This window comes from Oncorhynchus masou, chromosome 31 (assembly GCF_036934945.1).
Source record: "Oncorhynchus masou masou isolate Uvic2021 chromosome 31, UVic_Omas_1.1, whole genome shotgun sequence".
NCBI lineage: Eukaryota > Metazoa > Chordata > Actinopteri > Salmoniformes > Salmonidae > Oncorhynchus > Oncorhynchus masou.
The window spans coordinates 85,660,406-85,683,135 of record NC_088242.1 but is presented as its reverse complement, the minus strand read 5'-3'; the positions used below and the strand labels follow the sequence as shown (position 1 = coordinate 85,683,135).

General features: G+C 39.9%; 2 protein-coding genes and 2 long non-coding RNA genes across 6 annotated transcripts; 3 read left to right on the top strand and 1 right to left on the bottom strand.

The window, feature by feature from the left end:
* Positions 1-754: 754 nt before the first annotated feature.
* LOC135524642 (small integral membrane protein 7) lies at positions 755-4,075 on the top strand. Its single transcript, XM_064952354.1, has 5 exons — positions 755-858; positions 1,231-1,272; positions 2,103-2,158; positions 3,049-3,139; positions 3,504-4,075. The coding sequence occupies exons 1-5, from the start codon at positions 833-835 to the stop codon at positions 3,517-3,519; spliced, it is 231 nt and encodes a 76-aa protein (XP_064808426.1). The 5' UTR covers positions 755-832; the 3' UTR covers positions 3,520-4,075.
* Positions 4,076-4,723: 648 nt separating this feature from the next.
* LOC135524641 (mediator of RNA polymerase II transcription subunit 26-like) lies at positions 4,724-13,519 on the top strand. 2 transcript variants are annotated; one of them, XM_064952353.1, is made up of 3 exons: positions 4,724-5,061; positions 10,453-10,527; positions 10,637-13,519. In XM_064952353.1, exons 1-3 carry the CDS (start codon positions 4,990-4,992, stop codon positions 12,290-12,292), a joined length of 1,803 nt encoding a protein of 600 aa, XP_064808425.1. In that variant the 5' UTR covers positions 4,724-4,989; the 3' UTR covers positions 12,293-13,519. The 2 variants fall into 2 exon arrangements, with proteins under 2 accessions (XP_064808425.1, XP_064808424.1); XM_064952352.1 differs by having other exon boundaries at positions 10,450-10,527.
* A 1,548-nt stretch (positions 13,520-15,067) lies between these two features.
* On the top strand, positions 15,068-16,215 carry LOC135524639 (uncharacterized). The gene is made up of 2 exons (XR_010453004.1): positions 15,068-15,534; positions 15,725-16,215. It is a non-coding gene; the product is annotated as an uncharacterized LOC135524639 (long non-coding RNA).
* Positions 16,216-18,293: 2,078 nt separating this feature from the next.
* Positions 18,294-21,089, bottom strand: LOC135524640 (uncharacterized). Of its 2 annotated transcripts, XR_010453006.1 has the most exons (5): positions 20,879-21,089; positions 19,453-19,748; positions 19,277-19,293; positions 18,811-18,875; positions 18,294-18,606 (listed from the first exon to the last, which is right to left on the bottom strand). It is a non-coding gene; the product is annotated as an uncharacterized LOC135524640 (long non-coding RNA). The 2 variants fall into 2 exon arrangements; XR_010453005.1 differs by having other exon boundaries at positions 18,811-19,748.
* Positions 21,090-22,730: the final 1,641 nt, after the last annotated feature.

Below are 22,730 nucleotides of genomic sequence, written 5' to 3'. Positions count from 1 at the left end.
ATAGAAACTATGACAGATTAATATGTGTCTTTCGTTAGAAATACAATTCCACTGACTGGATCTGGTGGCCAACAATAAAGCCATTTGCAATACACAGGCTAAATTATACAACGGGTGGGTCTAATTCTGAATGCTGATGGGTTAAAACCGCATTCCAGCCGGTGTCTATTTCACAAGTTACCGCTGGCTAAATCTATGACGTCAAAATGTTGATTCACTCTTCACTGCGCAATCGACTGTCTCGTCAACCCTGGAAATGTATAAACTTGATCTCCACTATAAAAAGCATCTAGATATTATCTCCCATTTCTTTTTTGCAATACATACGCTAAAATGGAATATAATAAAGGTATTAAATTCATGGAACCTCGGTCTTTTAACTGGCCCTATGACGAGAAACGTAGGGTCTATTTAACAGAAAGCCTAAAACGTAATTTAATTCCTCGAAGACTCCTCAAGTTTATTGGAAGAGGGTGGTGCTTGATTGTTTCCATTCATTACCCCCTACGTCACATGTGTCAAACTCATTCTACGAAGGGTCGAGTGTCTGTGGGTATTCGCTCCTCCCTTGTACTTGATTGATGAATTAAGGTCTCTAATTAGTAAATAACTCCCCTCACCTGGTCTAGGTCTTAAATGAAAGAAGAAAAAAAACCTAGGCCCTCCATGGAATGAGTTTGACACCCCTGCCCAACGTGATTGATCATATTTCTAATGTGGCTTTCTCTTCAAAACGTTTTCTCTACTGAACATAACCCAGGATTTCCCTTCAGCCGTTTGACACTATATTGATGACGTTTACGGAAGTTATAGCGCCTCTGATGTGGACAAAATGATCGGGGATCTCTTGATATTCGGGTAATGTTCTCATTTTTAAAATTGTGTTATTGAAACAAATCAACGACTTAATGAAAAGATGAATGCTATTTAAAAAAATAGGTAATGTGATATTAAGCAATAGTGGTATTTTGTTTCAACCAGCCAGTGTGTAGTTTGATTGTTGTTCTTAGCAAGCTAACGCTTAGCAGGCGTAAAAGAAAGTTAACTACTACCAGCTACGCTTGTGTGGCTGAGCAAGCCTAGTTAGTTGTTTTCTTTGCCAGCTCACTAACGTTAGCTAGCTACAGTAGCCCAGTTTAGACTTGCTTCGTGACAAAGTTGGAGTTCTGTGCCATGGCATGTGCTTCATTAGAAGTGATCATTTCTAGTTGTCTGTGTCCTCCTTTTTAGAACCTTACTCATGAATGCTGGTGCTGTGTTAAACTTCAAACTGTGAGTATGATTTGAGTCTTACCCTGAATACGTTGTGCATGTGTAACCGGTACTGTAGCTCTGCGTTGTGTGTGATTGATTGAGACTAAAGACGTTGACTTCAGAGATCAGTTTGTTTTATTGTCTCAGAGTTCTCTATCCTGCATCCAAAATAAAATCCAAAACATTTGTAGAGCATAAATAGGTCCTGCCAATCGTCGCCTCTCTCGCTCTCCTAGTGCATCAAAATGATTTTAAAATAAAGTGAGTACAGCCTCTCCTTGTAATGTATCAACACATGCATCCAAAAGAAGACAACATTTGTAGAGCACAAACACGTTCTGCCAATCGTCGCCTCTCTGTACAACAGACGGACAATACAAAGGACTGGGATTAGTCGAGGACTTTGCCATCGTTCACACATACAATACCTTAGCTAGCTAGTAACCACATGTTAAATTCAGAATGTTAATGTCATCCTAAAAAAGTACAATTACATCTTGACAATACCATCCACTTATGAGTAAACTATACATTATTATTCATGAACAAAAGACTGACTTTGTGCTTAATCTAACTTTTTTCTGAAGATGACAGAAAAAGCATACCTACTTTTCCATCAGTGCAAGTAGTTATTTGAGCACGAGCACACAGGGCATAACATAAGTATGTGCTCTCCTCATTCCCCAGGATGCAGGAATGCGTAATAACAAATCAACATGCTATATTAATATATGAACCTGGTGAAATTCAAAGTATTATAACTACTGATACTGGTAACAGACAATATTGCTCAACCACATATTTTTACTAGCTCATCAATACAAGACAAACACTGTCCTCTATTACAGAAAGAGAAAGGAGACGCATGGAGGATTTGGAGATGAACCTCGTGGACCAACTACAGGTGTGTAATACTTGACAGTGTATTAAAAACCTCACCCGTGAGAAATTCACAGGGTAACTATCCATGAAAAAGTAGGGACACTTGAGTGGTCTGCATTGAGAGAGAATCTATTTTTCAATAACATTAGGCTGCAGGCAGCTATGGCTGATGTTTCTGCATTGTTTGTATACCTTCCCCTTTGCCTTTGAGTCAGACTGAAGCATGATTGGTACACTGCATTGCATGATGGACAGTAGCCCAATATTGGACTAAAGGAGCCTAACCTTAATCCTTATAGTTCTAGGAGTTTACATGTTCTCTTTGAGGCGAATTGTCTCTGGCAACCAAACCACATTGATTCTCAATTGCTGTACGGTTCTAGAAACATAACACTCTACTTTCATATCACATCAAATTAATTTCACAAATGCAAAATATACTTACTGTACACTGTTTTAACAGTTGCATCCAACAGCATTTTTCAGTGACAACATGTTTGTGATGTCAGTCTTCCATTTACACACAGGTGTTTGGCGACGCAGATAGCTAATTAGCACAGGTAGTCGACTCTCTTCCATCTGTTTTCCTTAAACAAGCGATGTAAAATGGGAATATGGCCATGTGGGAACTCTAACCCTTTTAAAGGTGTGTGTGTGGTAATTTACCTTTTTGGGGAAAATGATTTCTTGCTGATATGAAAGGTAAGTTCCTTTCCAAAACCGTACTGCAAGCGATGTGTGTTTTAATGTTTAGAGCAAGCGTCGGGACTCTTAACAAAACTCCCCCAGCCAGAAGATGCTAAGATACTATCGTCAATAGGCGATAAAGGTAGTTAGCATCTATAAACAGGCTAGATGGACCAATAAAACACAATGAAGGGCTGAAATTATGTCATGGCGTATTTGTTTTAGGTGACAACATCAGGGAGTTCCTCCTGAGTCTACGTTACTTCCGGATCTTCATTGCCTTATGGAACATCTTCATGATGTTTTGCATGATTCTGTAAGTATCTGCCATCTTGTAGAGGCTAATCTACTTAAGCAATAAGGCCCGAGGGGGTGTGGTGTATATGGCCAATATACCACGGCTAAGTGTTCTTCTTATGCACAATTGGCCATATGCCACAAACCCCTGAGGTGCCTTATTGCTATTAAAAACTGGTTACCAACGTAATTACAAGTGTAAAAATAATGTTTTGTCATACCTGTGGTATATGGTCTGATATACCACAGCTTTCAGCCAATCAGCATTCAGGGCTCAAACCACTGTTTATAATAATGTTCACACTGAGGTGCTTCTGTGCCTCAAAAGGTATACTCCTTATTGACTATAATGTATTTATTGCACATATCTATTACACTTACAGATTGTTTGGATCATGATGAACTTCGTTGTTGGATTGGGGACCCCTGCTGAAAAATGAAACAAATATTCAATCTTTTTCGAGTTGATACTTTGATGGGTTGCTCTTGTGTCAGATCCTGTGACCATTCTGTGCATTTACCTTGTATTTATATATCTCAATGTCCTGCCTGTAATTTTCAGTAAGCAGATTATTCTGCACAATAACACTTACTACTACATGTATAAGTTAGTTAAAACACATTTGTACATGTTATATTTGGACCTCCATGTTTATTCAACTGTGAATATATGAAACATTGGACTCTTGGCTGTTCTCTTCATAATTTTCTGTTCCTTTCAGGCTTTTACTATCTTATTTGGGTTGCTGACCTGTTATTTATAGTCCTCATTTTCTTCTAAAACTTGCGAATACAATGAGAAAATATGTAAATCCCCAACCATTTTAGACATGTTTGATGTGTTTCTTACATAGGCCTTCTGATGTTACCAGCAGTCAGACTTAAATTCATCGTTGTGTACTTTTGTCACATCTATAACCTTGTTCTGTATAATAAACCTTTACTCTGAAATGCACCTGGTGTTTTCAGCATACCTTTTTTCCTTTTCTATTCCGGTATTTGAGTAGTGTTTCAGTGATTCTCGACCTTAGTTGGTTGCTGTACTTAATTGTGTATTTAACACACTCACTCACCTGTGTAAGCATGTAAAACATTTGTGTATTAAGTCTTCATTCAATTAAATGAATGAGCATAGGCCTATATAGGCTACAGTTGTGACATTTATCAGAATGTATTTTTTTGGGCTCTACTGTTCATGCTAAATGTATTGAATTGAGACTACATAATGTTTAGTCTAAGACTAGATGCCCTCCCATGGCTACGCCCCTGCCCAGTCATGTGGAATGCATAGATTGGGGCCTAATGCATTTATTTCAATTGACTGATTTCCATATGATCTGTAACTCTAAAATCGTCAATTGTTGCGTTTACGTTACTGTTCAGTATAAATACAGAATAATAAGAACTGCTCTGAGACAACGTTGTCCAGCTAGTGTTTGGTTACACATCCATACTGCAATATGATAACCCAGTAATGAAACTGAACATGTTGATACATTTCCATTCACAGACGATGGCAGTGTACGTGGTGACATCTGACGTCTCTGTGTTACAACATTTCCCACCATGCACCAGGAGAGCGTTTTTCAACAGCAGAGAAACCGATGTTGAAAGACCACTGCCACAGCGTTGGCTACTGCCGAAGAGGCAGTTGGACACATGCGTATTCGGAAGATCCTCTCTCTGGAGACAGTTATTCATTGCAAAATACATGAATACACCTGGACAAACAATAAAGCCCCATAGAATATGGGGCTTTATTTACTAACACATCTCCCAAAAGGCCTGTGAGTGTCTAAGTCACCCACCCGTCTTTTCGGAGGATTCCTCGCCCTCGTCTACTGTACTGATCCGCACCATTGCCAGGCAATGACATCGGCTACGGCAACTCCGCAGGAGATGAGAGACCGGCTGATGCAGGCCATCGATGGCCAAAGCAATGTGAGTTAACTAGTTAACTTTTCCACTAATTTTAAGTGTATGTGCCCACAATTGCAATGGTCCCCTATTGTTATTGTCTTATGACTAACGTCGACAGCGTACATTAGCTAACTACAGTAACGTTAGCTGTACGCCTGGTAGCTCTAAGAGTTTGTTGTTAAGCTAAGTAAATACTAGATACTAAGCTAGTTAATTAGCTGTGTAGTAACTAGCTAAACACACTGGACTCTGGACTGACCCCCAACATGTTGATAGCTTCGTATAAACAATACCGCGGTGTTGCTGGTAATGAACCATTCATGTAAACTCGCGAGATCAGGAGCCTTGTGAGGCTAGCACGTTGACATTCGGTTCTCAACCAATAGGATAAATCAATCATTATTCTCAACCGTTATTAAACCTCAGCGTTTTCAACCTGTCTCGGTTATTTTATTAGAATAACTATCTGCTTACCTGTCATTTAGCACAGCTAGCTAGTTAGTTTTGATTTCGAAACTTAATGTTAGCTTGCTTGCTTGCAAGCAAGCTAACTACACTGAACAAAAATATGAACGCAACATGTAAATTGTTGATCCCATGTTTCATGAGCTGAAACAAAAGATCACAGAAATGCTTAATACCCACAACGCGTATTTCTCTCAAATTTGTTAGTGAACATTTCTCCTTTGCCAAGATAATCCATCCACCTGACAGGTGTGGCATAGGGCTTAATGAATATATTTAAATTTACAGATTTCCTCATATGAACTGTAACTCAGTAAAATCAATTAAATTGTTGCATGTTGCGTTTTTATTTTGGTTCAGTATATTTAAAGATGCAAACAGTACCGTTGCCTATGACTATTGTAGCTAACCAGAGATAAAAACTGCGACTTTACTGGAGTTTAGTCTGCCACCCCTTTACTGATTTTAAGTTAGGACCAAGTAGACTGGCGAGTGTGGACATTCAGCTAACTGCTAACTAGGCACTGTAGCTAGCTAACTAAATGGAAGAATGACCTGACCACTCTTAACCTAGCACTAACTTCAGCAATGTCTTTGGTAATTAGCTACCTATAGCATTCACACATACAGTCAGGGATTAGGCCTATTACCCAGTAAAGAGAATTTGACAGACAATGTTTTTAAATTGAAAGCGCACTAAACATATTCAGCACAGCCAGACTTTGATCAGTTTGTAGTGTAGGCTTAATATGGGTGCCATCAGTCAAAGGCCCAACTACTTATGCTATTTGATATTAACAAAGTGTTCCCTTGAAAGACATGTCTGAGGTAACCAAATGTGTTGTTGAAGTGACAACACATTGCAAGAGGATGCTTGCCAAGTCTGTTGGTCAAGACTTGTGGGCCTACCTATCATAGGCATTAGTGCTGAGTAGTGATTTTTGAAGTCGGTTTGATTATCAAAAAAATATTTTTTTTAAGTCCTAAATTTCAGTTAACATTATTTTTTTTTACATGCATTATGAAATGATGACTGTAAAATGATAAGAGCTTTTTAATGTAAATTCCAAAGCCAAAAATAGTTAACATTCAATTGCCAAAAAAATTAAATTGTTCCATTGTCTCTCAGGTCCACATAGACAAATAGGAAATTACTATGAAATATTGAAAAATTTCAGTTGTGTATATTTTGTTTTATTTAATTTGATTATTTTTCATTCCTTAAAGTAATCTCATCTCTGCTCAGGCAGAAGCAGCCAGCCAGACAACCATCTAACATTACTCTGTTCTCCCCATACTGTACTGTATTTAGTCATCCTATTTAGCTAGGCTAGCCTGCCTAAGTACTGTATGCTGCAGAGCTGTCAGACGATCATTTCACTAGTTAAAAAAAAACAAGGCATACTTTCAACAGTGGTGTAAATGAATACTTAAGTAGATTTTTGGGGTATCTGTACTTTACTATTTTTTTATTATTTTTTATTACTTTTATTTTACTACAATTCCTAAAGAAAATTATGTACTTTTTACTCCATACATTTTCCCAGACACCCAAAAATACTTGTTACATTTTGAATGCTTAGCAGGACAGTAAAATGGTCAATTCACAAACTTATAAAGACGTCGTCTCTACTGGCTCTGGTCTGGCGGACTCACTAAACAAAAATGATTGATATGTAAATGATGCTGGAGTGTGGCCCTGGCTAGCTGTAAATTTAAAACGCATTGTGCTGTCTGGTTTGCTTAATATAAGGAATTTGCAATGATTTATACTTTTACTTTTGATACTCAAGTATACTTCAAACCAAATACTTTTACTCAAGTAGTATTTTACTGGGTGAATCACTTTTACTTGTCATTTCTATTAAAGTACTTTACTTTTACTCAAGTATGATAATTGGGTACTTTTTCCACCACTGACTTTCACAAACTGTCTCTATCCGTCTCTCTCGTAGTAGTGTTGTGTACATTCCGCTCTCATGCGGCGGTGTTTGCGGTCTGTGTGTATCTTACCCTAACGTAGCAGGCGTAAAAGTGTATCTACTTTGATCCGGAAAATAACAGCCGCAATGGATTATGACCATTGTAGTTAATTACCACGTTTATGCACTGAACTAGGTTGAATATTTGCTTCAGGAAAACTACAACTCTCAGCCCAGCGTCCCATATCTTAACTTAATTTCTCTCATGAATGAGAATGGGCTCATGGCTAGAAGGGATCCAGCTTTAATAAAATTAACATCAGATTTGACATTTCGCAGCAGGTTAGGAAAATTAGGTTATGGTTGGGGAAAGGTTTAGGGTTAGCTAAAATTTCAACGTTTGACATTACTTTGACCAGTGGTGGAAAAAGTACCCAAATCAAATTTTATTGGTCACATACACATGGTAAGCAGATGTTAATGCGAGTTTAGCTAAAAGCTTGTCCCAATTGTCATACTTAAGTAAAGGTAATGATACCTTAATAGAAAATGACTCAAGTAAAAGTGAAAGTCACCCAGTAAAATAGTGTTTTGTTTGAAATATACTTAAGTATCAAAAGTAAATGTAATTATTAAAATATACTTAAGTATGAACAGTGAAGTAAAAGTGTAAATAATTTCAAATTCCTTATATTAAGCAAACCAGCAGGCACCATTTTCTTGTTTTTTAAATTTACAGATAGCCAGGGGCACAATGCAACACTCAGACATAATTTACAAAGCATTTGTGTTTAGTGAGTCCGCAACATCAGGGGCAGTAGATGACCAAGGATGTTCTCTTAGTAAGTGTGTGAATTGGACCATTTTCCTGTCCTGTTAAGCACTCTAAATGTAAGGAGTACTTTTAGCTGTCAGAGAAAATGTATGGAGTAAAAAGTACATAATTCTGCTTCACTACATTCTTAAAGAAAATAAAAATGTAAAGTACAGATACCATAACAAAATGACTTAAGTAGTACTTGAAAGTATTTTTACTTAAGTACTTTACACCACTGACTGATAAAAGCTGGAACCTTTCAAGCCATGTCTGAGAAATGGTGTGATGGGCTCCTCCCAAAATGATTTGTTTAATAACTGAAAACCCCCCTGAAATGTAATTTATTCACTCAGCCCTAATAGGCATACACTGCTGAAAATAACCTTTCTCTGCCAAGGCTTACAGCATAATATTCATTGAGCCAATTCAGAGCTGAGATTTGATTTGGGTTGTTATATATATTGTGTGTGTAAAGTTTTAGTTGAATATATCTTGCACAAAACCCCCTTATTGTTGAGTCAAGTTTTTTGAATATGAATAAATCTAGCCAGTCAGATTTAGTGGATTGGTTAGGTTTAGCTTAATGCTCCTTACTGGTATGACTAGAATGGCTAACATTTGCATGTGTATTCTCAGTGTTGTAATCTCAAACTTGAAACTGCTATCGGTTTACATCCCCGGTACAGGTGCACATCTGAAAGTCCATTCAAATTTAGCCATATGCTTTTGTCCTCCACATTTTACAGGGGAAATCGCTGTGGGGTGCTAATCTGAATAACAGCCATTTGTATTTGATGATCAACAACACTAAATTCATCATCAGTGAGATTTCTGTTAAACAGAGATGGCAACACCATGGAAATCTTGATAGACTACTAGCTGCTGACAGACTACTATTTGCATTGTACAAGTGGTTGAAGCTGTGTAGGCTAATGTTTGGGGGGGATGACATTTTATGCGAGGCTAGTAGGCCTTAACATCAGTATCTAACTACTCCTGTATATTTTTTTTTGAGATGAAAAACATTAAAACTAAACAAAATGTCAGACGGAGGGGAGCTACCAAGAAGCTAGCCAGAGAGAGACTCATGATATGAAAAACTTAAAGATATTGTAGTCCTGCTGCTGCCTGCAGACATGCCATGTTGGCGAACATGTTATTTGTTTTCATATGGTCTCTGCCCACAGGTCAGTAGCTGACTGTCAACCTCTATACATCCATTGATCTGGGGAATGATCCGTTCGGCCTCATCAATTAATTTTTTTTTTTTTAAATTCAGGAACTCCGTCTGGCTTGCAACTTACTCTAGAAAGTTGTAATAGTAGTATGCACGAGGTGCCATTTCGAAATGAGGTAGTGCATCATCAGTTTTCCTCTTGTCATTTTAGTCGAGTACCCCGAACAGTACATGTTTTTATTGTAAGCCTGGACAAGCACACCTGATTTAACTTGACAACTTATCATCAAACCCTTAATGAGTTGAATGAGGTGTGTTTGTCAAGGGCGACAACGAAACTGTACTTTTGTGGGTACTCGTGGACCAGGGTTGGGAAACACTGCCTAGATGTCTATTTATAACTTATCAGAAATGTCCAGATCAACTGGCCCATGTCAGTTTTTTTTAACTGGGTGTTTTATCCCAAAGATTTTTGTAGTAATGTTCAAGTCACTCATATCACATGAATACACATTACACATGGCAATATGTATAGAATTCCAAGAACATGAGCTTTAAAACTGCTAAATGTTCTCTTCACCCCATGACAATGTGTAGAATTGCATGAAATAAGCTTTAAACCTGCAACATTTTCTCTCCGCCAACAAGAAGGGTGTGAACAGTTCTTGTGCCCATAGAAATAGAAGTGGTGTGCACAAAAGAAATATGACAATATAGCCAATTTTGACTGCAGCTGGCATATCTAAGGGGAAAACAAAGTTAGCCTGTGGATGTGGGATGTTCCCCAATGGTGGAAGGGGGTGAAAATGTTTAAACACCTGATCTAAGCCACCGACTCTATGGATGTCAGTGTGTGGTTTTGAATCCAATGATTCAATGATTTGTTATATACACTCAAAGCTCTTTATTTACAAATATCCAAATGCCTCATCTGTCTTTGTAAATAGTAATTGAGGGTTTTCCTAGGGACATTTTCTGTCTTTCTTTATTACGAATAGATTTAACATGATTTGATGTTTACTTTCCAGCAGATCTGCAACATGGTGGCTGTAATGGAAGTAATTTCCTATTTGGAGAAATATCCCATCACCAAGGAAGCACTTGAGGTAGGATACACTAGGGGTAAATATCCATCATAATATTATGTCAGCTCTTGGAAATAGATGTTGTGAAGATGGGGTTTGTACTAAAGAAAACTTCCTGTTCTTCCTCAAGGAAACCCGCCTTGGCAAGCTGATCAACGACGTAAGGAAAAAGACGAAGGATGAGGATCTCGCCAAGCGCGCGAAGAAGCTCCTGCGCACATGGCAGAAGCTAATTGAGCCTGGGCAGAGTGAGGCACTATCCAAGGGGCATATGGGTCCGCCAGGCGCTGCCAACGGTGGTATGCATCTCTGCCGGATGGACGTCTCCCCTCCAGCTGCTATCTCGCCTTCAGGTAAAATGGTTCCGGAGCTCAAGAGTAGAAATGACTTCAACAACCGTTACTCCCCCAAAGCGGAAAAGTCAGGCAACCGAAAACGGAAGGGGGAACAGAGGGACAGACAGCACATACCAATGAAAATGTCCAAAATAACCGCCTATGAAAGAACACACAACTCACGACTGCCAACAAATGGAATTGGAGCCGGTCCTGAGGCTTTTACGGACACATGTGGTACACATCTTAAATCAGACAAGGATGGTGCTGAGCATCTTGACATTGACAGGCTCAACAATATCCCTGTCAATGCTGTCAAACCTCACCCTAGCTCACCTGGAGTAGCCAAACCTCCGAGCACTTCCACATTGCTCAAAGTGGCTGTTTTGCAACAGCATGGCAAAATGGACCTGGCTGTCTCAGGAGGGGGGCTGCATCAGCCCAAACATCCTCGAAGCAACTCATATAGTCCCAGAAGTACAAAACAGGATGCGGTAGTTAAACTGTCTATGACCAAATCAACGACTCTACTGAGCCCTGCTCGGAGCCCCAGGGTCATGGATAGCTCTGGACTGGGGCCCTCTCCTTTGCATTCTCCACACCTTTTAACTCCATGTATGCAGGGTTCCCTCACTGTTGGGCCTCTGCCTACAGAGTCTGCCCTTCATTGGGACGGACCGGCAAGCGTGGACCAACGCCTTCAACAAAGCACCAGGAGACCTGACTCTCTGCACTCCAAAGCCTCGTCCCACAGCGAAGTGAAGGCAGAGAGTGATGGTTCTGTCACTAGCACAGCGAGAAAGAGGAGAAAGAAATACAGGTCCAGAGACTATACAGTGAACTTGGGTGGGCAGCCCACGGAAGAGACCACAATGCCATGTAGGTTAAAAGACCGTAGACTTACGTTTGACCCTGTAACAGGGCAGATCAAACCCTCAACCCTCAAAGAGTCTGATCCGGAACTGGAGGCTACAGTGGCTCCGGTCACACCAGAACTTCCTCGGACAGAACTGCTCAAGCAGAACCATTGTGCACAGAATAGCCCTGTTACTCCCAGTCCATTTCAACAGACCAACTGGAAAGAGTTGTCAAGGAATGAAATCATCCAGTCCTACCTTAACCGTCAAAGCAATGTGCTCACATTGTCTGGGGCTCAAACCTCGGGGGCACACTTTTTCATGTCTGAGTACTTGAAACAAGAGGGACATCATATCAAAGAGGGCAGGAAAAAAAACATGCTGGTACCAAATATCCCTGATACGGACTTACCAGGGGTGAGCCGAGCGGTCACAAACGAGGATCTCAACAGAATACACAAGGAGCACTGGCCTGGGGTGAATGGTTGCTATGACACCAAGGACAACTGGTATGAATGGACAGATTGCATTTCCTTAGACTCACATGGGGATGATGGCAAGCTGAATATCCTGCCATATGTCTGCCTAGACTGAGTTTAATGAGCTGTGGCTTCAAGATGGAAAAATGGCACCTTCCTTGGCTGAGTGCAAAAAGGCAATTGTCAATGGAAGAACCTGCTCACTTTGCAGTGGTGGTGTAAGAGAGGCCTTGCTAATTGTGCTGCTCCCATAAAAAGCAAACGTTGATCAGTGTTCGATGGGAGAGAGCTCAGCTGTAGCATCACTGAAGTTCTTTGAGTGGAATGGGTCCATACATTGTCTGCCAAATGCTAAGAGTTTAAGGTGCCCAGTAACTTCAAGTATGGAACCTGTTTGTCATGTAGATGCTGGCAAAGGGAATGAAACGTGTGGTTATATCATGTATGCATTTATTTATCTCTTATTTTCTTTAATTTTGTTAGTTACATAAAATAAAATTATACACTTCACTTATTCAATCAGTTCTGCTAGTCAGATAAGGTAAAACTGTGTTCTGCATATTTTCTCACAAATTGTTTGCAGTAGCAACATTCCATACCACCATACAACTAGAACGGTTCTTGCACCAACATCTTAATATACAGGGAAACTATCTGCAAAATGACACATTATGGAAATGTGTGAGTTAATAGCATTTTCTTGAGACTTTCCTTTTTTCCTGTTTCTAGGTAGTAAAATATGAATTCTAATGGCAAAGCAGATGATGCTACAACATTGCAACTATGAGGAAAAACAGAAAAATAAAATGTTTATGCTGGAAATGTACTTGTTCCCATTCCTTTATATTGTTTGCCTTATGGAAAACAATGTTTCCTCAAACGGAGCCTTAGTGAATGTACAGAAATTTGCCTTTTTGTGTACAGGAATGCAGAAGAGAACATATTTGCTACTTAGTCCTTTTTAAATGGACACGTTGATACAGTGTGTGTTAATAAAAAAAATAAAAAAGCAAATCGTGAGTGTCTTTCTTCCTTTCATGTGGAAAGCCGTTTGGGTCTTTGCGTGTCAAATATTCACGTCAAATAAGCTTGTTGACCAATCAGGATCTGAATATGACTGCACGTCACATACTTTAAAGCGTTCCTATTTTTTTTACGTAGTGATTACACTCGCACTCGTATTTCATGTCACAACTATTTATAGATACGTATGCTATGATGCCGGTAATGTTGTCTCGCGCACCTTACAGTGCTGGTCATTAAAAAAAAAAGCTAGCTAGCTCATGGATGCAAACAATGTTCATCCCCCAAAACATAGCAAAACAACAACTGTTTCAGTAGCTATAGCAAGGTGTCATATAAAATAACCCTAATTTATAAGACCGTTATTTGATTAATGGTCGTCGGACACATCTATGTGAAGTTAGCCACAATAGTGGACTTTGCGGTTAGCCTTCAAAATAAAAGTATATCATTGACTGATGCAAATTAATACAAATAGTAGAATAATTCCAGAATTAAATAGATCAGGCTAAACGGGGTTGAAATGTGTAAGGATTTAGAATAAATGCATTTTAAACCCGCTACCATATTACTTAAGATTGAATTGTTTGAACAACAGCTGCTTTGTCCTTATCTGTGTGTGTGTGTGACAAGAACTGAGTAACATGGTGTGACTTGCATGTAGCGGTGTACTGTTTGCTACATGTGCCTTGCCTGTCTGTGTGTGTGACAATATTGAGCACATGGTGTGACTTGCTGCATGTTACAAAGTTGTGGTAATCAGGTATAGGGAGGGGTGGTCATCACAAGGTTTAACTGAGATGGAAAAATACTGAACACAATAGCAGGAACTGAGCAACTGTTACAACTAGGGTGTGATACCAGAACAGTGAGAATCTATACATCGACAGAGGGTGAACTCCAAGAAGCGCCAAGAGGCTAGGACTATTGTGAGAGCCTGCGATAGGCTGAGCAAGTCTAAACCACGCTCAGCCTCTACTGTGATAGGCCAACTATGTCTATCACAGTATAAGAACAGCTGTTTACGTACATCCTGTCAGTTCTTTGTTTGCCCTGCGAGGTGGGACAGAGAGCCCGTATATACGAAAATTGAATTTACCATTTATTGCTTGAATTTGATTAAAGATAATTAACGACAGGTTCTGACTTTTATTCTTCCTGATACCGGATTCGAAAGACGCACCCTCTAACAAATGTTATATAAAATCAACAAAGGACTATTTGTTCATCTGACAAAAATGTTGAAATCACACTGGATGTATTTTACTTTAGAATTGCATTGGGTGCATACTTCACTGTACAGCCTTGCCTATGGATTATGGATCAATGACATGGGTATCAGTCTACTCCGTGACACCCAGAGAACATTAGCTTCGTAGCTCTCATTGCGGGACTCTGAAACAACTGTGAATTGAGCCACATTTATTGTCAACCTATGCATATTGAACACTATTTCAGAGGAAAAACAAGACTGTGTTTTGGAGTCTGATATCTCTGAGGAGGACGTTGGGGAAAAAAGATATCTTGTGTATTGAGTAGACTGATCCCCAATCTGTAGGTAAAGCTGTACAGTGCAATATGAATGACACAATAGGCTGACTGGGGAGGTGATTTCACAGTCACAGTCCTGCGATAAGTGCTACAATGCTATTATTTGTATAAACTCTTCACAGTTGTGTTGTGTGGGTGTCACCGAGTAGACTGATACCCCATTTCATTGCATTATTCCACCAATTGTAACCTTCTGCAACACTTTCAAATAGGTACTTTTATTTTGAAGACAAACCACACATTCCACCATTGTGACTAATCCTTATTGTGTCTAGCTTCACAACACAACCCTGTCCGGTTGAGCCCCACTAGCCAGATGAAGCTAGCTGGCTGCTTATATCGTTAGCTTTGGGCAAAAGGGTTAAGTAGCTGGATAGCTATTTATTTTAATAAACCTAAGTTCAGTTCCAATTGGCGAACAACAAGTGGCTACCTAGCTAATACTTACAAGGATTCCTAAATCATTGTTAAGAATAATGAAAATTACTGCAATTTCTACTGGTCATAGTTTTCTGGCTGGTTGTATTGGTGCTAGCTAGGTACCAAGCTAAAGCTAGTTATCCCAAACACCGCTTCCCATTAACTTCAATGGAAGTTGGCGTGGGAGGCGGTGAAAAAAGTTCAACTTTACCCATCTTTATGCAAATCACCAGAGACGACCACTGGGTGATGACCAATCATATCGAGTGGTTCGTCCCATGACGAATTTGTCGCTATGCGACCCAAGGCTAGAGACGTTCTTCAGCAAAGATGGCTGACAAAAATACTAGGACGGAAGCAAATGTAAGTGATTGAACAAATCATCCAAAAAATGTAGTTGACAGTAATATGTTAGTTAATGTAGAGAAACGATTATGCATTTTTTTAAATCATAAAGCTCATTTACGAAAATCGCGATTTAGCTGACTAGATAACATTAGCCAGCTAGCTTTATGTTGCGACATGAGTATGACATTATGGTTGTTTGTTTTAGGGACTCCTGAAACAACCAGCAAACCAGGCTGTCATCTTGTGAAACAGTGGATGTAAAGAATCTAGTAGCTAGCTAAAGCATTGACTGCAAATTGAATGTAACATTTGTTCAGCTTGCCTTGCTGATATTTGCCATGCAAGGGAGATAGCTAACTACGTTCTTGCCTATTGTGCAGTGGAGGATAAAAAAAATACCTGTATATGCCTATGGATGTGTAGCTAGCTATCTAGCCGATCTGTGTATGGACCCAAACGTTTGGTATACATATTTGTTCAGAACCAAGCTATCATAGCCAGTTGTATTAACTTCAAAACAGTCAATGACATTAATGAAGCCTAAGGATTCAGTAGAATATAACTTTGTGCCAAGGATGCAAGTCGTATATACATGTAGTTATTACCATGCATGAGATCCCCACATTGTAGCCTGTATATTTAATATGTTCAATGATCATGTACTCTACCTTGGCAAATACAGGTGCAGTTCAGGTATGAATGTCTAAGATTATTTTTCAGTCATATCCAATACCAGGAGATGAAATTCCAGTCTTTGAATGATACATGTCTGCATGTATGTATTACAATTATACACTTCAACAGTGTTTACCAATTTTGGTTCTGGGACATCAATGGTTACACATTGTAACTAAGACTAGAAACAGGATTTAACTAGTTAAAGGCTGATTTGTAACTTGTAAATACTCTAAAACCCATTAATCTCAATATCTAATGCCCTTCATCTGCATTTTTATTTATTTATTTTTTTATTTCACCTTTATTTAACCAGGTAGGCTAGTTGAGAACAAGTTCTCATTTGCAACTGCGACCTGGCCAAGATAAAGCATAGCAGTGTGAACAGACAACACAGAGTTACACATGGAGGAAACAATTAACAAGTCAATAACACAGTAGAAAAAAAGGGGAGTCTATATACATTGTGTGCAAAAGGCATGAGGAGGTAGGCGATTAATTCCAATTTTGCAGATTAACACTGGAGTGATAAATGATCAGATGGTCATGTACATGTAGAGATATTGGTGTGCAAAAGAGCAGAAAAGTAAATAAATAAAAACAGTATGGAGATGAGGTAGGTGAAAATGGGTGGGCTATTTACCAATAGACTATGTACAGCTGCAGCGATCGGTTAGCTGCTCAGATAGCAGATGTTTGAAGTTGGTGAGGGAGATAAGTCTCCAACTTCAGCGATTTTTGCAATTCGTTCCAGTCACAGGCAGCAGAATACTGGAACAAAAGGCGACCAAATGAGGTGTTGGCTTTAGGGATGATCAGTGAGATACCTGCTGGAGCGCGTGCTACGGATGGGTGTTGCCATCGTGACCAGTGAACTGAGATAAGGCAGAGTTTTACCTAGCATGGACTTGTAGATGACCTGGAGCCAGTGGGTCTGGCGACGAATATGTAGCGAGGGCCAGCCGACTAGAGCATACAAGTCGCAGTGGTGGGTGGTATAAGGTGCTTTAGTGACAAAACGGATGGCACTGTGATAAACTGCATCCAGTTTGCTGAGTGTTGGAAGCAATTTTGTAGATGACGTCGCCAAAGTCGAGGATCGGTAGGATAGTCAGTTTTACTAGGGTAAGTTTGGCGGCGTGAGTGAAGAAGGCTTTGTTGCGGAATAGAAAGCCGACTCATGATTTGATTTTCGATTGGAGATGTTTGATATGAGTCTGGAAGGAGAGTTTACAGTCTAGCCAGACACCTAGGTACTTATAGATGTCCACATATTCAAGGTCGGAACCATCCAGGGTGGTGATGCTAGTCGGGCATGCGGGTGCAGGCAGCGATCGGTTGAAAAGCATGCATTTGGTTTTACTAGCGTTTAAGAGCAGTTGGGGGCCACGGAAGGAGTGTTGTATGGCATTGAAGCTCGTTTGGAGGTTAGATAGCACAGTGTCCAAGGACGGGCCGGAAGTATATAGAATGGTGTCGTCTGCGTAGAGGTGGATCAGGGAATCGCCCGCAGCAAGAGCAACATCATTGATATATACAGAGAAAAGAGTCGGCCCGAGAATTGAACCCTGTGGCACCCCCATAGAGACTGCCAGAGGACCGGACAGCATGCCCTCCGATTTGACACACTGAACTCTGTCTGCAAAGTAATTGGTGAACCAGGCAAGGCAGTCATCTGAAAAACCGAGGCTACTGAGTCTGCCGATAAGAATATGGTGATTGACAGAGTCGAAAGCCTTGGCAAGGTCGATGAAGACGGCTGCACAGTACTGTCTTTTATCAATGGCGGTGATATCGTTTAGTACCTTGAGTGTGGCTGAGGTGCACCCGTGACCGGCTCGGAAACCAGATTGCACAGCGGAGAAGGTACGGTGGGATTCGAGATGGTCAGTGACCAGTTTGTTGACTTGGCTTTCGAAGACCTTAGATAGGCAGGGCAGGATGGATATAGGTCTGTAACAGTTTGGGTCCAGGGTGTCTCCCCCTTTGAAGAGGGGGATGACTGCGGCAGCTTTCCAAACCTTGGGGAGATTGATTTGATAAACACAGGATAGGTATAGTATTTCATCAAATGAGACTTAATTTCAACCAGTAGAGAATGTGAAATGCTTTATTGAAAGAAGTTCATTATCAAAGTGTTATAAATACATGCATTAAATATTATAATTGTCATATAAATACAAGTTCAATCTGTACTTCAATGCACATCTGTTGTGCATTATAAAAACAGAGGAAGAGGCATAAAAGGGAAAGAGCAGGGAATGCAGCATATGATTAATGAATCAGTGCTACCCAAATATTTTCTCAGTTCATCAAAATTACAGTGTTTCTAGTCGGCCCGAAGGTTATCTTAAGAGCGGGTAAGGTGGCAATGATGGGACCAGGGGTTGGCATCCTCATGTCAAAATATATCTGCAGACGAGCCAGATGGAGAGAGAGAGCATGTTTAAGCCTTGTTTTAATTTTTTTATTCAAACATTGTTAATCATCAATCACCAGGAAGTGAAATACAAAACTGATCTTCGATAATTAACTCTGGGACTACTGCATCTCTGTATTTCAATGTAAAGCATCTCTTTAATAATACTTCCTGTTGACCTGACCAAGTGACCTTACCATGCTGTGCCCTCTATGTAGCCAAGTCAGATGCGGGAGGGGTTCACCTACATAGCTGATATAACCTAGAGGATTTAGGAAGAAGAGAGGGATGAAGTGAAGGAGAAAGACAGAGAAAATAAGGTAGTTAGAGACAGTGTTCAATAGGAATTTGTGCGTGTGGCCTCACCTGGTGTCCACACTAAGTGGCTACAGAGTACTTTATGCTGAAAAACATGAACGGACAAACAATATAGCGTAGTTATAGAAATAATGAAGTGTCTTACTATTCTCCATGGTTGGCCTTGCCTATTTTTTGAAAGTTATAGGCCAGTTATACACCTGAGCCTGCTTACTGCACAACACAATTCATCAATCAGATTGATACATGCGTTTAGGCTATAGGGTGTCAAATTGTTCTACATTTTTTCAATATGGTTGATTTAAAATAGCCTGTTTTGTTTTTGTACAGGCATCACACACTTACCTAAACAGCACCATCACCTGAGAAGTTGAAATCAAAGGGAGAGAAAGTGGGAATTGAATAACTGCAGTTGACATAGCTAAGTAAATGGAAGAATATTCTTATTGCAATGTGAAGGGCTATTAAAAGAGCCTTTGGTTGTGCATAGTGTAGTCTATGGCATTGTCAGGGAACAGCACCCTCTTAGTAGATGTAGGAGGTAAAGAACTCCCGCACACAGATTGCCTCTTTTGCTGCGTTGTTGGACCCCATCCTTGAAACATCCTGCAGAGCAGCAGACTTCCCCTCTGGCACATGGCGGCGAGCTGCAGATCCCCTCCTGGTCCTCGTGTCCATCCTCATGAAGTTATGCAGGACACAGGTAGCCTTCACACACCTGAATTCCTCCAGGAGGCAGTCCCCGGTGACCCAACGCTGCAGCGCCCTACACGTTAACAAGGCAATCGTTTTGAAGGAATGTCCAGTTACAAGGTATCTGTAGGAATATGGAAGACAATGTAATTAGACTTTTACATCACCAGGTCATTGTAGATTACTAAAGTATAATATCCCTTATAACATTGGATTGATAGATGTGTAGCGTGGTTCATTCTGCGTTGTGTACTTTAATTAGGACGCTGCCACAACTGCATGTCTGCTAGTTGAAATATTTTTATTTGCCTTGCACACGAAGAGATAACACACATTATGTTAACCCTTGGCGCGGTCCTAGCTCTAATGCACCTTGCTAGCTGAAGGTCAGGCAAAAGAAAACAATAAGGGGATAAGGAAATACAGGTAACCCGCGATGGACCAAACCAAAATATACAAAACTTTTACAATCACATGTATGTTCAATATTGATATGAAAACGTGTTTGTACACCAAAGAAAAACATTAGCTATGCAGCTGTAATTAAATGAAAAAAAAATACACTGAATTATTATTATCAAATTATTAACATCCCCTCTTGACCTGGCCTATTTGAATTGGTCCTTGTGTGCAATTTGGTGCATAATCTAGGGGAATAACATCACACTGCTACAGATGCATGGGCACACATGTAGCATGTGACAATTACAGGATCATATCAAGGATAGCATCACAAATGAATACATAAATACCACTTGAAGAATTGATAATTTGAATCAGCTGTGCAAAAATAAATGTGCACTTCAAGTCCCCAGCACTGAGAATCACTGTTCTTCATATGTAGACAGGCTTTCATTGCTCTTTATCCGAGAACAGAAAACCTCACAAGACTTCATTATACTCAAATTTCAACGCACTGAATGTTATGTTACTATTATCTCCGTCCTCACTTCTAGGGACAGGAACTACACAAAAGTACCTGTCCTATCCAGAATAGCCTACTTTCTTACTTTGACAGTTTGGGCTGCTAGCTACAAATGCATTTGGAGTTTGTTTTTTTACAATGATAAATACATCAAGATAGCTAATATGAAGTTAGGTAACTGGTGAAATGTAATTAACTTAGCTAGCTTTCTATAGAGTATGTGAAGTTGGCCAGATTGCAAACGTTAGCTTGCTCAATTTAGTTAGCCTGCACTGTAGCTAGTTAGCTAATAATGCATCATTTAACATTTTCGGCATATATTTACTTACTTGAATAGGTTCTCCCAACCATGTCAACAATTGGAAACAGGGTAGCAAAGTTTGTCACCAGAGTGTTTTGGAGGATATTACTATTGAACTATTTACTCATTTAATAATAAGACCTTCATACAAACTTGCTGTGCTGAATTTTTGACGCACGGTCAAAATACTGCCAGCACGCCCACAAGCGAATCACAATACGCGGTAATTTAACGTGTACATGCCCGGTTAAGCGGTATTGTAAACACCGGCGATGAACGATTTGTCATCGCCGGTGTTTGCAGACTTTTTTGTACTGCTTTGACATTGTTACTGATAGTAGTGGTTGCGCTTGGCTTGCACGTGTAAATTCAGAACACACAACATTCTATATTAGAACTGTGTTATTTGACATGACAAAACCCAAACGTCGTTCCAAACTATAGTATTCTTTCGATATAACTATCTTGTTGCAAACATCTCAGGCCAGACGAGCGCATCAACAATGGCTCGAATTTTAAACTCAATATCCACATCGTAAGCAGTTAAAATAACCGGTCTTGAGCCGGTCTTTCTCAAAGTAGCCTACAACATACATTGGACTTCAATGCGCTATCCAGATGACATTTTTTGATCATTTCTCAAGTTTCTATTTCTGAGTCCCTAGAATAGAACGCCCTCTGAGGGAGGATCTACTATCGCTCTACACTGCAGGTGGAAATGTCTGTTGGACCTATAAAAACGGTGTGCAAAATAAATATACATTTTTTTTATTCTGTAAATATCTACAACACTGGAGATTTCTTTAATAGTAAATATTGGTATGGACAGCCAGACATAAACGATGTTTGTTTTGCACAATCAAATGAACTGAAAACATGATTCAACGTGGAAGTGTTTAATTGTGCATGATAAATGTCTATAATAGATGTCAAACTCATTCCACGGAGGGCCGATTGTCTGTGGGTTCTCTCCTCCCTTGTACTTGATTGATGAATTAAGGTCACTAATTAGTAAGGAACGCCGATTGTCTGGGGCTTAATTGAAAGATAAAACTAAAACCTGTCGACACTAGGCCCTCCATGGAATGAGTTTGACACCACTGGGCTATATGGCTGCATTTACACAGGAAGCCCAATTCTGATATATATATTTTAAATAATTGGTCTTTTGATCAATCAGAACAATGTGTAAATTATGTGGGACCTCTGCTATACCAACATACTGATGGCGCGTTCCTCTGCTCAGACGTCGCTGACGACTGTCAGATCTTACAACGCCTGGATAGGTATTTTATTTATCAGCTAAGAACATAAATATTTTTTTAAATAAATGTATTGTAATGACCTGACTAGATCATAAATGAACAATTGTCCAGACAGAGGCTTGAGTTTGCGAATTGACGGTTTATTAAACCAACTTTACACAGGCTACTGTTTGGGCCGTAGCACACGCCAAAAAGATAACAGATAACCTACAAACCAATCGTGACCTTCTCTTGGGAAGCCCAGACGTAAGAGAAAGAGAACAAAAAGCTGAACCTGGTCTTAACTTCCAATGCTCCACCCCCCCTCCACGCCACTCCGCCAACCACCCGAATGCCCGGCATCAGAACATTCCAAGCATTCCCGTGATTGGCAGATAGCAGGTTGATTGACATGTCGGACCCCGCGAACACCGGGTACTGGTCAGTACAACACAACCACCTCCTAGCCTAACACATAACACACAGCTGTCTGTGCGGGTCGCTACAGTATTAACAAATATCAACAAACAAAAGAGGATAAGTCATAGCAATCTGGTGCCCGATTGCACAGTCAATGAAGTGACACGGAACCATTGTCTCAGCCTTCATTCCACAATGATGGGATACAGATTGCCA

Bases quoted from the DNA above. Each gene is read 5' to 3' on its own strand.
- LOC135524642 (XM_064952354.1), top strand. From the start codon at position 833: ATGATCGGGGATCTCTTGATATTCGG. The intron at 1,273-2,102 runs GTGAGTATGATT...CCTCTATTACAG, and splicing joins GCTGTGTTAAACTTCAAACT to AAAGAGAAAGGAGACGCATG. The intron at 2,159-3,048 runs GTGTGTAATACT...TATTTGTTTTAG, and splicing joins ACCTCGTGGACCAACTACAG to GTGACAACATCAGGGAGTTC.
- LOC135524641 (XM_064952352.1), top strand. From the start codon at position 4,990: ATGACATCGGCTACGGCAACTCCGCAGGAGATGAGAGACCGGCTGATG. The intron at 5,062-10,449 runs GTGAGTTAACTA...TTTACTTTCCAG, and splicing joins CCATCGATGGCCAAAGCAAT to CAGATCTGCAACATGGTGGC. The intron at 10,528-10,636 runs GTAGGATACACT...TTCTTCCTCAAG, and splicing joins TCACCAAGGAAGCACTTGAG to GAAACCCGCCTTGGCAAGCT.